The sequence below is a fragment of the Salvelinus sp. IW2-2015 genome, linkage group LG27 (genome assembly GCF_002910315.2).
Source record: "Salvelinus sp. IW2-2015 linkage group LG27, ASM291031v2, whole genome shotgun sequence".
In the NCBI taxonomy this organism is placed as follows: domain Eukaryota; kingdom Metazoa; phylum Chordata; class Actinopteri; order Salmoniformes; family Salmonidae; genus Salvelinus; species Salvelinus sp. IW2-2015.
Genome location: NC_036867.1, coordinates 32172477 through 32186598, shown reverse-complemented (window position 1 = coordinate 32186598; position 14122 = coordinate 32172477). Strand labels below are relative to the sequence as shown.

At 43.8% G+C, this 14122-nt stretch overlaps 1 protein-coding gene across 1 annotated transcript in view; it reads right to left on the bottom strand.

The window, feature by feature from the left end:
* Window positions 1-185: 185 nt before the first annotated feature.
* The window catches only part of LOC111953345 (low-density lipoprotein receptor-related protein 1B-like), a 232446-nt gene continuing 218509 nt past the window's right edge, over window positions 186-14122 (bottom strand). The window contains 17 exon segments of the mRNA XM_070435534.1: window positions 186-866; window positions 1627-1722; window positions 1968-2118; window positions 3779-3869; window positions 4542-4618; window positions 5683-5796; window positions 7744-7848; window positions 8538-8712; window positions 9073-9234; window positions 10923-10949; window positions 10952-11015; window positions 11017-11087; window positions 12859-12885; window positions 12888-12983; window positions 13745-13783; window positions 13786-13831; window positions 13833-13918. Coding sequence (XP_070291635.1) covers window positions 723-866; window positions 1627-1722; window positions 1968-2118; window positions 3779-3869; window positions 4542-4618; window positions 5683-5796; window positions 7744-7848; window positions 8538-8712; window positions 9073-9234; window positions 10923-10949; window positions 10952-11015; window positions 11017-11087; window positions 12859-12885; window positions 12888-12983; window positions 13745-13783; window positions 13786-13831; window positions 13833-13918 — 1571 coding nt within the window. The 3' untranslated portion in view covers window positions 186-722.

Sequence of the window (14122 nt, the reverse complement as noted above, 5' to 3'; positions counted from 1 at the left end):
TCGTTCTAATGATTAACTTAGCCTTAAGATGCTTTCGGGAAACTGGGCCCAGACATGTTTACTCAGTTGCAATGTTTTTAAGTCTGAGCAAAAGGCCCTGTTTGCAATCAAATTTGGGAACCAGAGGCATACAACAAAACATTTTTATATACAAAACAGCAACACAATATACATATGAGCAGCAGTATACTTGAAAGGTCAAGAGAACCCCCCATTTATTACATAGCGATGCACTGTACAGTTTTGTATAAAAGTACTACACGTAATATCTTGTCAGAAAATCCAAGCCAAACTGGACATATATAAATCATATATAAAATTATAAAACTTCTGTTACATCTTTTATCGTCATTTGAGAAGGTATATACCGTATACATGAATGTAGGCTGTGACACCATAGTACACTTTTTTGTTGTTGTCCTATCCTTGCGACACATTGATTAGCGATTGATTAGTGATCGGCTGGTAACAGTTGCGAGCTCAAAGCCTCATAGCAGGGACTACTTCAGTTGAAGGAAAGTGTTGAAAGGAAGGTCATTTTCAGGTGCTGTTTTTCAGTGCAATGCAAAAGATACACATCGCAGTGTTGCCTGATGCTGCCTCAGACATGACATGAAAACAGACAATTCTAGTGTGATATGGACATATAAAAATCCTCCTTTTCATTTTGTACATTTATACAGCTCATATAAAATATTATACCAATAGCGTACTGTAAAAGGCTATGCAACTGTCTCTCGTATAGTTGCCTCCAGTTTCTTTGGGAGTGGCTCTCTTCTCTCTTCAATGTTGATGACGGGCGTTCGACAGTTCTGTCCCTGATCAAGGTATAACTTAGCGTATACTGGGTTGGAGTAGTTCATGGCCTGGGGAAAAAAGCACAACAACACACGGAGAGTATTACTTTTACACTAAACATGGCCAGGATGAGCTAATAACCATTTCATAAGCCAACATGACTTAAATTAGATTCATTCGTTATTAAAGTATCTCGTATCTTTCAGATGCCCAGCCTATTTGGGTATAAACAACAATCGGCCGTGTTAATTAATGTGATAAAGCATTTTGCAGCACGTCCAGAGCCTATTGTTGCTTAACAAGCAAGACAAGGACACTGTCGCTGACATCCCACCAGGTGACTGTAGACAAGCTCTAGCCATGTGGAACAACAGCAGATGGGTTCCTTTCAATTGTAAAACTGGGTGGTTCGAGCCCTGAATGCCGATTGGCTGACAGCAGTGGCATATCAGACCATATACATTTACATTTACATTTAAGTCATTTAGCAAACGCTCTTATCCAGAGCGACTTACAAGTTACCATGGGTATGACAAAACATGTATTTTTACTGCACTAATTACGTTGGTAATGAGTTTATAACAGCAATAAGGCACCTCGGGGGTTTGTGGTATACGGTCTACATACAGTACCACACCCCATCGGGCCATATTGCTTAATTATAACACATATTACACACATTCTGGAGGAAGCCTTTACCGTAGCTTTCATGAATACAACATGAGATCCTGGATTGGAACCCAATGGCCTTGGCTTTGTATCAACATACACCAGGCTTTTACACAGCATCTCTCCCAGAGAGGACAGTAAAATTCACAAGGAGTTTACCTGTCCAGGAAGGATCTCCTTCGGGAGATGACGAACTCCGTCAGGGTGAACTGACAGAGTGTGCAGGTGACTAGACCTCACACCAACACACCAACCCTACAACACATAATGACCACGTTAACATCACACACCAACCCAACAACACAACCGTTACAGTTTTACCTTCCAGAATAGAATAAAATACATCTTTGTCTATTGGCTACATGCCAATATCCACACTGGCATACCACTGAATCAATGTATCGGGCATGCGTTCTATGTAGTGCGCTAGTGTGGGTATTGCGTAGCCCTTGTTAGTAACTCAGGGAAAAGGGAGGATACAGGAGTAAGCGTTTCCAAACCTTGTGTGGGTCCAGGGTGAAGCTTGGCTGAAGGTGATTCCCAGCATCAGAGTGATTGTCGTGGTCCACCTCGTACATGTTGTACGAGGGGTTACCGATCTCTACGTTTAGCCCACCATTCACCATGGGCTGCCGCTGGACTATTTTCCCCCTGTGAATGATAATATTGACGAGGTTAGGAGAGCATTATAAACCTTCCTGACTGCTTACTATGATACGCATGACCAATAATCACACAACAGAACATGTACAGTGTCTTCGGGAAAGTATTCAGACCCCTTGACTTTTTCTACATTTTGTTACGTTAGTCTTATTCTACAATGGATTAAATAAATACAAATCCTCAGCAATCTACACACAATACCCCATAATGACAAAGCGAAAACAAGTTGGTAAAAAACAGAAATACCTTATTTACATAAGTATTCAGACCCTTTGCTATGAGACACGAGATTGAGGGCAGGTGCATCCTGTTTCCATTGATCATCCTTGAGATGTTTCTACAACTTGACTGGAGTCTACCTGTGGTAAATTCAATTGATTGGACATGATTTGGAAAGGCACACACCCGTCTATATAAGGTCCCACAGTTGACAGTGCATGTCAGAGCAATAACCAAGCCATGAGGTCGAAGGAATTGTCCGTAGAGCTCAAAGACAGGATTGTGTCGAGGCGCAGATCTGGGGAAGGGTAACAAATAATTTCTGCAGCATTGAAGGTCTCCAAGAACACAGTGACCACCATCATTCTTAAATGGAAGAAGTGGCCGCCCGACCAAACTGAGCAATTGGGGGTGAAGGGCCTTGGTCAGTGAGGTGACCAAGAACCCGATGGTCACTCTGACAGAGCTCTAGAGTTCCTCTGTGGAGATGGGAGAACCTTCCAGAATGTCAACCATCTCTGCAGCACTCCACCAATCAGGCCTTTATGGTAGAGTGGCCAGACGGGAGCCAATCCTCAGTAAAAGGCACATGACAGCCTGCTTGGAGTTTGTCAAAAGGAACCTAAAGACTCTCAGACCATGAGAAACAAGATTCTCTGGTCTGATGAAACCAAGATTGAACTCTTTGGCCTGAATGACAAGTGTCACGTCTGGAGGAAACCTGGCACCATCCCTACGGTGAAACATGGTGGTGACAGCATCATGCTGTGTGGATGTTTTTCAGCGGCAGGGACTGGGAGACTAGTCAGGATCGAGGCAAAGATGAACAGAGCAAAGTACAGAGAGATCCTTGATGAAAACCTGCTCCAGAGCGCTCAGGACCTCAGACTGGGGTGAAGGTTCACCTTCCATCAGGGCAACGACCCTAAGCACACAGCCAAGACAACACAGGAGTGGCTTTGGGACAAGTCTCTGAATGTCCTTGTGTGGCCCAGCCAGAGCCAGGACTATAACCTGATCGAACAACTCTGGAGAGACCTGAAAATAGCTGTGCAGCAACACTCCCAAAAATACAAATGTTCCAAGCTTGTAGCGTCATGCCCAAGAAGACTCGAGGTTGTAATCGCTGCCAAAGATGCTTCAACAAAGTACTGAGTAAAGGGTCTGAATACTTAAGTAAATGTGATATTTCATATTTCATATTTCAGTTCACTTGTTTGCAAACACTAAAAACCTGTTTTTACTTCATCATTATGGTGTATTGTGTGTAGATTGATGAGGGGGAAAAAACGACTTAATCAATTTAAGGCTGTAACCTAACAAAACGTGGAAAAAGTCAAGGGGTCTGAATACTTTCCGAAGGCACTGTATGTAGTATGAAGTGACTGGGTATCTTTTGGAATCTGTCTACTTAGAAGTAAAGACATACCTTTGCTTCCTCTTGCATATGAAAACCCCCAAGGCCATGGTAGTGATGAGAATCACCAGCAGAACCAGTGGGACAATGATGGCCATGCTTCCTGTAACACACAGACCAAACTATTAGAGTTAAACATGTTCAATACGTAACATACTTTCCCTCCTCTCTGTAGTGAAACAATACAATATGTTAACATCCAACATAAAAATAACTTTCCAACAAGGTTCTTCATATGGGGACTGCATTTCTATGGCTCTGCTAAAGTTAAAGTCAGTCTATGGAGGTAAAAGGCTCAGTCTGCACAGTTAAGCCCTGAGAGCACGTCGACAGTGAAATGTCAGACTGCAGACCAAGATCAAATACCAATCTCTGGGAGGGTAGGGTGGTTCAAAGAGCCCGAAAAGGTCTCCAAATCCAGACAATAGCACTTTTAGAACTGAAAATAGACTGTCTTTTTCTTGTAGGATTGTGTGTCTATGTTTGTGTGTGTGAATGTGTGTGTGTCTGTACAGATGCAGGATCTTAATTTGAGCCAGTTTGCTACAACAGGAAAATAATCCTGCAGCAACAGGAAATATGAATTATCACCTGGATTATAATTAATGGACATTTTTGTAGGGGTTGATACATTTTCCGTAATGGACATCAAACTTTAGAAGCCTTTTTAAACTCTAGTTTGCACATTCTAAGCAACAAAAGAGTGATCAAATTAAGATCTTACATCTGTATGTTTCTGTGTGTTTGTGAGAGAGAGCGAGCGATAACTACTCACCCCCGCTGATGTTGCCAGACAGGCTGTTCTTGGGGGCAGGTCTCTCACACTGTGTACCTGACCAATCAGCTGGACACCTAGAAAAGTCACAATGAGTATGAATAGCTGTCTGTTGGTCAAACCAAGTCTCTTTAACAAGAAGGCTATGGTGTCACACACTATAGCCATCTTAATTAGGGAGGACGGGCTCGTGGTAATGACTGTATCAAATATATCAACAAACACATGGTTTCCAGGTGCGCCGTTCCGGCCCTTATTATGAGCCATCCTCCCCTCAGCAGTCTCCTGTGACACGCACACACATCTCTTAATTTCATCTCCTCATTTGGTAAAGTCTCAGGGAACATGCATGCATAATTCATTCCCTCATCGAGTTAAAGAAAATAAGCATAATCTCACACGAAGTCTGCATCCCAAATGGGACCCCTTTTTCCTTTATTTTGCACTACTTTTGATCTGGTCAAAAGTGGTGCACTATGTAGGGAATAGGGTGCCATATGGGATTCATCAAGGTTTGGATGTAATCCAGAGACAGTGATCCATTACTACTTCTCTCTTTCCCCTCCCTTGCCCAGAGGATAGGAAGACATGCAATTACGCTATATGTAATCTGACAAGGGGGACCGCATGATGATGAAATGATATTAGCTAATATTAAATAGACTGTAAGCAGCATTTAATCAAACTTTCATTAGAGGGACTGTGGCTCGCTGCAGGTACCACATGAATCATAGTCCTGAAGGGAATGACAGCTTGTAGCTGACCTATATAAATCACACCATTTGTTGCTTGGGAATATGCTTAGCTGCAAAGAGTTGTTCTCGATCACTTAGCGACTGGGTTATTATCCTGTTTTCACGACATGTATTGAGAGGCTAGGGCAAAGAGAGAACCGTAAGGTGTGCTTGTGCTGCGAATGAGGGGACGAGGAACATGTGCTGTAAGGGGTTCTATCGTACAATATGTTAGACAACAGACAGAGACAGAGGTACTGGTGAGAGTCTGAGTTGGGGAGTGATGTACAGAGTGGATGCTGCTGGATAGTGAGACAGTGAGGGCTGGTCTCGGGAAATGGCAGGAGAGGAGGAGGGAAGGAGATGAGGAAGGAGGGTCAGAGAGGAGGGGTAAAAGTCAGACCTACTTGCACTGGGGTTTGTTTAAGGCAGTTAACGTGCAAATCCCTTTATTCTGACAGTAGTTATCACACGGATTGGCCCGCTGGTCACAGCGCTGGTTCAAGAACCCAGGCGTGCAGCTGCAGCACAGAGAAATTATCGCCACATGAACGAATCATATATTGAGGAACACAGAGACAAAGTCTGCGTCTGAAATGGCACCCTATTCTTTATATAATGCACTCCTTTTGACCAGGGCCCACATATGGAATAGGGTGCCATTTTGGACACATAGATAAAAGTAGATAGAGCACAATACATTCTCACAGTCCACCAGCTCGGACGTATTGGAGGATACGGAGTATGAAATCGAACAGATGGAGCTAGGCCCTATTCCATCGTAGTGTTTCCATAGGATGTGTGCGTGTTCAGGTGAGAAAGCAAAGCATTATGGCAAGCAATCCATCCAATGTCACGCCAAGTGGGAGCAAAATAAGTTCAACTGCAGGAATAGCCCACAGATTGTTGTTTGAGATCTATGGAATGACACATACACTACCGGTCAAACGTTTAAGAACACCTACTCATTCAAGGGTTTTTCCTTCTTTTTTTTTTACTAATTTCTACATTGTAGAATACTAGTGAATACATCAAAACTATCAAATAACACATATGGAATCATGTAGTAACCAAATTATTTTTAAACAAATCTAAATATATTTTATATATAAATATATTTTACACTTCAAATAGCCACCATTTGCCTTGATGACAGCTTTGCACACTCTTGGCATTCTCTCAACCAGCTTAATTGAAGTGGTTTGGTATGAGTCGGACCGCAGAGTTAAGGAAAAGCAGCCAACACGTGCTCAGCATATATGGGAACTCCTTCAAGACTGTTGGAAAAAGCATTCCTCATGAAGCTGGTTGAGAGAATATCAAGAATGTGCAAAGCTGTCATCAATGCAAAGGGTGGCTATTTGAAGAATCTCAAATATATTTTGATTAATTTAACACTTTTTTGGTTACTACATGATTCCATATATGTTATTTCAGAGTTTTGATGTCTTCGCTATTATTCTACAATGTAGAAAATAGTCCAAATAAAGAAAAACCCTTGAATGAGTAGGTGTTCTAACATTTTTGACCGGTAGTGTAAAGCCCTCTAGGTACGTGTTGTCTTTCTCCACTACCAACCCAATACAACAAGCAATTGGATGACAAGGATAAAAGCAAAAAACTAACTAAACAAAAAAAAACGCCTCTGTTTTGGTAATAGGCTGAGGGAAGGGCCTGGAGAAATGTAACCACTCTCAAATTGATAGCCAGAGCTATGGATGCAAGGGCTGACCGTCCATGATTTCACAATTATAGTTTAACAATGTTTTAAGGATATACAGTGTTTGTTTACATTTACATTGTTTACAAACATTGGAGTAAAATAAGATTATATTTTGGGTTCTGATGGGGTAGGACAGTTGAACTATGCTCATGAGGCATTTATACGTTATATTATTCAAGAATCAATGGGTATATATTATTAATTTGGCTATACAGACTGTATAATACTGAATATGAGTAATTTCAAAAGTAAAAAAAAATGGATGATGCAACTAAGGATTGATCAACTTTGAAAAGCCTCTTGTGAGTGATGCAAGCCCCAGAAACAAACACAACCAAAAGCCTCTGTATACTTTAATATAGGAGATCATATAATTTGCAAGAGAGGAAGGAAACCTGAAACCCTTTTCTCTTGGAAAAACGTGGAAATAAGCCACCTCAGTGTGAGACCTCATTGTTTTCTACTACGTTCCCATTTTAGTATCCAGTCTCTACTACAGCACCTGCTCTGTCTCTCACAGCAAAACCACACAACCACTTTCAATACCACTAATTGTACTGTATCAGTGCTGTGTGTGTGTGATACAACTGAAAGCAGAATGAAGACAAACACAATGGCCGCGTTTACACCGGCAGCCCAATTCTGATCTTTTGCCACTAGTTGATGACGACAACTGACGATGACAACCTACTCAATTGAAAGAAATATAATCAATAGAGAAATACAAACAATTGTGCTGACTTACTGGCAGAACGGCAGGCTGGTCTCAGGGTCTTGGTGACAGGTTCCTCCGTTGTAACAGTATCCATCACACAGTTGACAGGTGGCTGCCACTCTGCCGTTACTGCAGCTGTAAGGACAAGAAAGGAACATGGCAACGACTTCATGAAGCATTACAAAGCACATTTATAAGGCATTTATAAAACATTGTGCATTTGTCTGATGACGCAAGCCCTGAACCATGGAGACAGGAGAATGCTGACATGTGGCAGCATCCACAGAAATATAATTACTAGAACGGATATTCCTTTCAAGTGAATGTTCTGTGATGGGTATCAGTCAAATGTTCCATTCTAGTAATTCTATATCACTTTATTTAAATATCGCTAGAGTATCAGTAACATTTCAACTAACTATCAAACCCTAACCCTAAAACAACCCTTACTCTAACCCCTGTTCTAATCCTAAACTAACCCTTACCCTAACACCTGTTCTAACCCTAACCCCTCCATATCCTTACCCTAACACCTGTTCTAACCCTAACCTTATCCTTACCCTAACACCTGTTCTAACCCCTAACTTATCCCTAACAACTGTTCTAACCCTAACCTTATCCTTACCCTAACACCTGTTCTAACCCTAACCTTATCCTTACCCTAACCCCTGTTCTAACCCTAACCTTATCCTTACCCTAACACCTGTTCTAACCCTAACCTTAGCAAGCAGTTGCTTATCAACAGATAGTATGACCATCTGTAAAGACGGACTATTTGGACTATCCAAATCAAGTGTGACCTATTGTACTCAGACGATACTTACTTGCAGGACACGTTGTCTGTCTCCGGGTTGACAATACACTGTGCCCCTCGACACTGGAGACATCGGTCCACTTCACACTTCACTCCCTCATACCTGGTTGAGCACACACACTCCACGTGGCTCTTGCTTGACAGAGTACAAGCCTTCGAATTGGTACAGTAGTGATGGCAGATATCTGGAACCAAGGTGGAGAAAAAGAAGCTTATGTATTTCATGTGTTACATTCCTGGTCTTCCAGTGTGTCAGTCAGTGCAACATCCATTTGTTCAGCCCTTGATACTGAGCCGTTGCAAGCAAGCAGCTTTTGAAGGGATGTTCCTATCAAACTTATTTTAAACCGCCAGATATGAGGAGACTGACAAAATATTCCAACTCATTTTTAGTGTTGTGGTAAATGTGGAAACCACAAACCCCTCTCTTCTCATTGCGGAGACTGAATGCAACACGAAATGTTGATCGATTGCTTGTCCTAAAACAGGACAATCTTAGTGTGTGTGTGTGTGTGTGTGTGTGTGTGTGTGTGTATCTGACTCACGGTAGAGACAGCGCTCCCCAGTGAACTCAGCCATACAGCGACACACTGGCTGGTTCCCCCTGCTGACGTCACAGGTTCCCCCATTCAGACAGTAGTTATCACACACCTTCCTCTCACAGACCGGCCCTGTGAACCCCACAGCACAACGACATGTAGGCCGCCCTGAGAGATATCGATCGAGAGAGAGAGACATAGATGGATGGAGGCAGGGAGAGAAAGAGAGAGAGAGAGAGAGACATAGATGGATGGAGGCAGGGAGATAAAGAGAGAGGGAGGGAGAGAGAAATGGGAAGGAGGGAGGGAGAGGGAAATAAGAGAGGGGAGAGAGAGGGAAAGAGAGAGAATGGGGAGGAGGGAGGAAGAGAGAGAGAGAGAGAGAGAGAGATAGAGGGGGGTGTAGTTTGATTTATTTGACATTCTATTGAAATTGGCTCCAAATTGCTTAGCTGATATAAATATAATCACAAGCATGTCCACTGTCCAACGTCATAATGGGAAAGCAAGCAAACACAAGGCAGATGTGATTTCTCTCACATTTCATATTGGAGATTGAAAACCATTTCCCATCCAAGGGGATGTCCACAAAGAGACCCCCAAGGTCCAATGTTTTCTAAACAGCCATGTCTATTTGCACTGGAAGGATTTCAACTGGTTTCACACTGGTTTCACACTGGTCCTATGACCGCTCGGAGAGCTTACATCTGAAATACCACATCTGTTGCCCGCTCCTGACTGGGATGAATAGAAACGTACTGTGTGTGCTCTCTCTCCTGATGTTCCATCTGTCAGCCAAGAGGTAAGTTGTTACTGATGTCGCCATGCCAACACTAACATTTAACTGTTATTTCACGCGTTCATATTTGACCGCCTCATTTCCTCGCTTCAAACTCCTCCCCCCCAAAAAATGTCCTCGGAAGAGAAAGAAAAGAGAGAAGCTTGATCCACGCCGTTAATTTATATCTCCACTCTCAATTATTTATTCTGAAGAGAAAAGAAAAAAAAAACTGGAACGGAACCTGGACTTTGGGGACTTTAATGTGTTTTAACAACTGTTCAAAAATAGATAGCTATGCCACACATGAAGCGTGCCGTGCATAGTCATGGTGGTACTGACGTCTCCGCTAATGCAATACCAAAGTGGGGCCGTACATGCTGTATTTTCAGATACATCTATAGCTTACATCTCTCAGGGGTAGTCAAACTAAGGGATGTTTAACTGCACTTTCCTATGGCTCCCTGACACCGGAAGACACAGGCACAAATGCTCACTAATGTCCAATCAACAACTACATAAAGCAGGAGATTCAAACTCATTCCATGGAGTGTCTGCTGGTTTGAGTTATTTCCATTAGATCGGTGTCCAATTAAGAGCTAGACAACCAGGTGTCGGGAGTTCCTAACTAATCAGTGACCTTAATTGATCCATCGAGTACAGCGGAGGAGTGAACCTGCAGACACTCTACCCTCCATGGAATAAGTTTGACACGTGATGCAGAGCGATAGTTATTTAGAAGCAGATTATCAATCATGAAGCCAGAAGTTGTCACAGCAGAACTGGCATCTGTGGGAAGGATCTCATTGGCTGACAGGACAGGGGCCTTGGTCCCAACCAGGTCCCAACGCTCATTTCCATAGTTCATGGATGAGATGAAGCGGCCTCTTCCTGTCCTGGAGGTCCAGTGGAAGAGCAGGGAGCACACACACACACACACACACACACACACACACACACACCACACCCACACACACACACACACACACACACACACACACACACACACACACACACACCACACACACACACACACACACACACACACACACACCACACAAGTAGCAAAGAGGCTTACCTATGGAAGAGCCTGAGCATGTGCCCCGTTCTGACAGTAGTCTTTACAGTGGTCGACTTCACAGCGCTCCCCGGAGAAATTTGGCCAGCCAGTAACATCGCAGCTCCCCCTTCTCGTTGGTGATGCATCGCCCTCCGTTCTCGCAGGCGGGGCGACACATTTCACCTGAAGCAAATGATGTACCCACGTGTTAAGATTAAAACCATGGCAACCGACTGCTCCCATTAATATCTAACGAGTAGATTAACCACCTTTCTAAAAGGCTGGAACTCAAATGGGCCGTACTGACTGTTCTATGCAGGACTGCTTGCGTGGTACCTTCACTTTCACTCCAATTTACTCAGCATAGGAAAGAATATATGAAAGATCCAGACTCAGTTGGAGGTGGATCAAATGAAAGTATTGCAGGGTGACCAGGCCTACTGTACTGAGATGTTAGTGTCCCTGCAGCCTACTGTACTGAGATGTTAGTGTCCCTGCAGCCTACTGTACTGATGTTAGTGTCCCTGCAGCCTACTGTACTGAGATGTTAGTGTCCCTGCAGCCTACTGTACTGAGATGTTAGTGTCCTGCCGCCTACTGTACTGAGATGGTAGTGTACCTGCAGCCCTACTGTACTGAGATGTTAGTGTCCCTGCAGCCTACTGTACTGAGATGTTAGTGTCCATGCAGGCCTACTGTACTGAGATGTTAGTGTCCCTGCAGCCTACTGTACTGAGATGTTAGTGTCCCTGCAGGCCTACTGTACTGGAGATGTAGTGTCCCTGCAGCCTACTGTACTGAGATGTTAGTGTCCCTGCAGCCTACTGTACTGAGATGTTAGGGTCCCTGCAGCCTACTGTACTGAGATGTTTAGTGTCCCTGCGCCTACTGTACTGAGATGTTAGTTCCCTGCCGCCTACTGTACTGAGATGTTAGTGTCCTGCCGCCTACTGTACTGAGATTGTTAGTGTCCCTGCCAGCCTACTGTACTGAGAGATGTTTAGTGTTCCCTGCAGCCTACTGTACTGAATGTTTAGTGTCCCTGCAGCTACTGTACTGAGATGTTAGTGTCCCTGCAGCCTACTGTATGAGATTTAGTGTCCCTGGCCTACTGTACTGAGATGTTAGTGTCCTGCAGCCTACTGTACTGAGATGTTAGTGTCCCTGCAGCCTACTGTACTGAGATGTTAGTGTCCCTGCAGGCCTACTGTACTGAGATGTTAGTGTCCCTGCAGCCTACTGTACTGAGATGTTAGTGTCCCTGCGCCGCCTACTGTACTGAGATGTTAGTGTCCCTGCAGCCTACTGTACTGAGATGTTAGTGTCCCTGCAGCAGCCTACTGTTACTGAGATGTTTTAGTGTCCCTGGCCAGCCTACTGTACTGAGATGTTAGTGTCCCTGCAGGCTACTTGTACTGAGATAGAGATGTTTAGGTCCCTGCAGCCTACTGTTACTGAGATGTTAGTTCCCTTAAGCCTACTGTACTGAGATGTTAGTGTCCTGCGCCCTGTACTGAGATGTTAGTGTCCCTGCAGCCTACTGTACTGAGATGTTAGTGTCCCTGCAGCCTACTGTACTGAGAGATGTTAGTGTCCCTGCAGCCTACTGTACTGATGATGTTAGTGTCCCTGCAGCCTACTGTACTGAGATGTTAGTGTCCTGCAGCCTACTGTACTGAGATGTTAGTGTCCTGCCGCCTACTGTACTGAGATGTTAGTGTCCCTGCAGCCTACTGTCTGAGATGTTAGTGTCCCTGCCGCCTACTGTACTGAGATGTTAGTGTCCCTGCAGCCTACTTGTACTGAGATGTTAGTGTCCCTGCAGCCTACTGTACTGAGATGTTAGTGTCCCTGCAGCCTACTGTATTGAAGATGTTAGTGTCCCTTCTCATTGCATAGCTAGCTGGTTGACAGTAGGCGTACTATACCGAAACACATTGGTGTCTTAATGTACCTGATGTGTTGGTGTCCCTGCAAGTCTGTTTATTAGCGTGGTCCCCTCAGGACAGGAACAGCTGGCTCCGGCAGGGTTGAGCAGACACAGGAAATCACAGTCCATCCTTGGGCACGGATTGGACACTGACACGTCCAATGGGATAAAGGTTAGAAAGGAGGATGTGTGAGTTTGTAGAGTGTAGTACATAGACGGACTGTATCTGTACCACTGTGTCTTGAGTGGACCTGGCTGGTTGCAGTTAGTGTAAAATGCACAGACAGCACCGAATGCACTATGTAACTCAGACAAAAATAATATGAATATCAAGATGACACACACAAAGAGAAAGTTCATATTCTGTCATATGAAAGGCTCAAACTTTTCAAAGTCAAACATGAGATCCTTTTATTATTTGTGTTTAACTGAGAGAGAGACAAACAGTGTGATCCGCTGGCTGGAGCTAGGGATAATGATGCCATCAGGGAGGGCTTCAACTGGCCCTTAGAAGTGGCATACAGAGGCATGCAGTACAGTTCCCACAAACAGATGACCACATTGTCATTCAACTCTCACAGAACACCCACAAAACCAGACGACAGTAAACAAACCAACTGCCAGCAGTCATTGAGAAGAGGGAAAGAGAGGAAAGGGAGGAGGGAGCCAGGGATATTGAGAGAGACAAAGAGAGAACAAAGAGAGGAGAGAACAAAGATAGAGACAAAAAGAGAGAGAGAGAGAGAGAGAGAGAGAGAGAGAGAGAGAGAGGAGAGAGAGAGAGAGAGAGAGAGAGAGAAGAGAGAGAGAGAGAGAGAGCGAGGAGACACAGACAGACAGACTTAGAGTGAGAGTGAGAGAGACAGAAAAGAGAGAAATAGGGAAAGAGAAAGTGATTGATAAAGCCTACCGTCTTGCTGTTTGAATCGATGGAGGACCAAGATAATGAGGGTCTCTCTACTCCCAGATGGAGCCGTTCCATTGGCTGTTTTCCATAACTTATGGACCCGGAAGACATCATTCCTCATCCCGATCCCATAGATATAGTCCTCAAAGATATCAATCCTTACAGGCTGGGAAAGACCTTGGGACAGAACAAGTGGTAACAACTGTAACACTAGACTAGTAAGTGAGAAAATGGGTCCTTCAATAATTCATCTAAATTCCAAATAATATAAAATAATATTTAGCAAAATGTTCTATTGCTCTACCCTCCACCCTTGAAGGGATGAGCCGAGTGCATTTGATAAGAATGACAACAACTTGAGGGAATGGACAATTAAAGAAG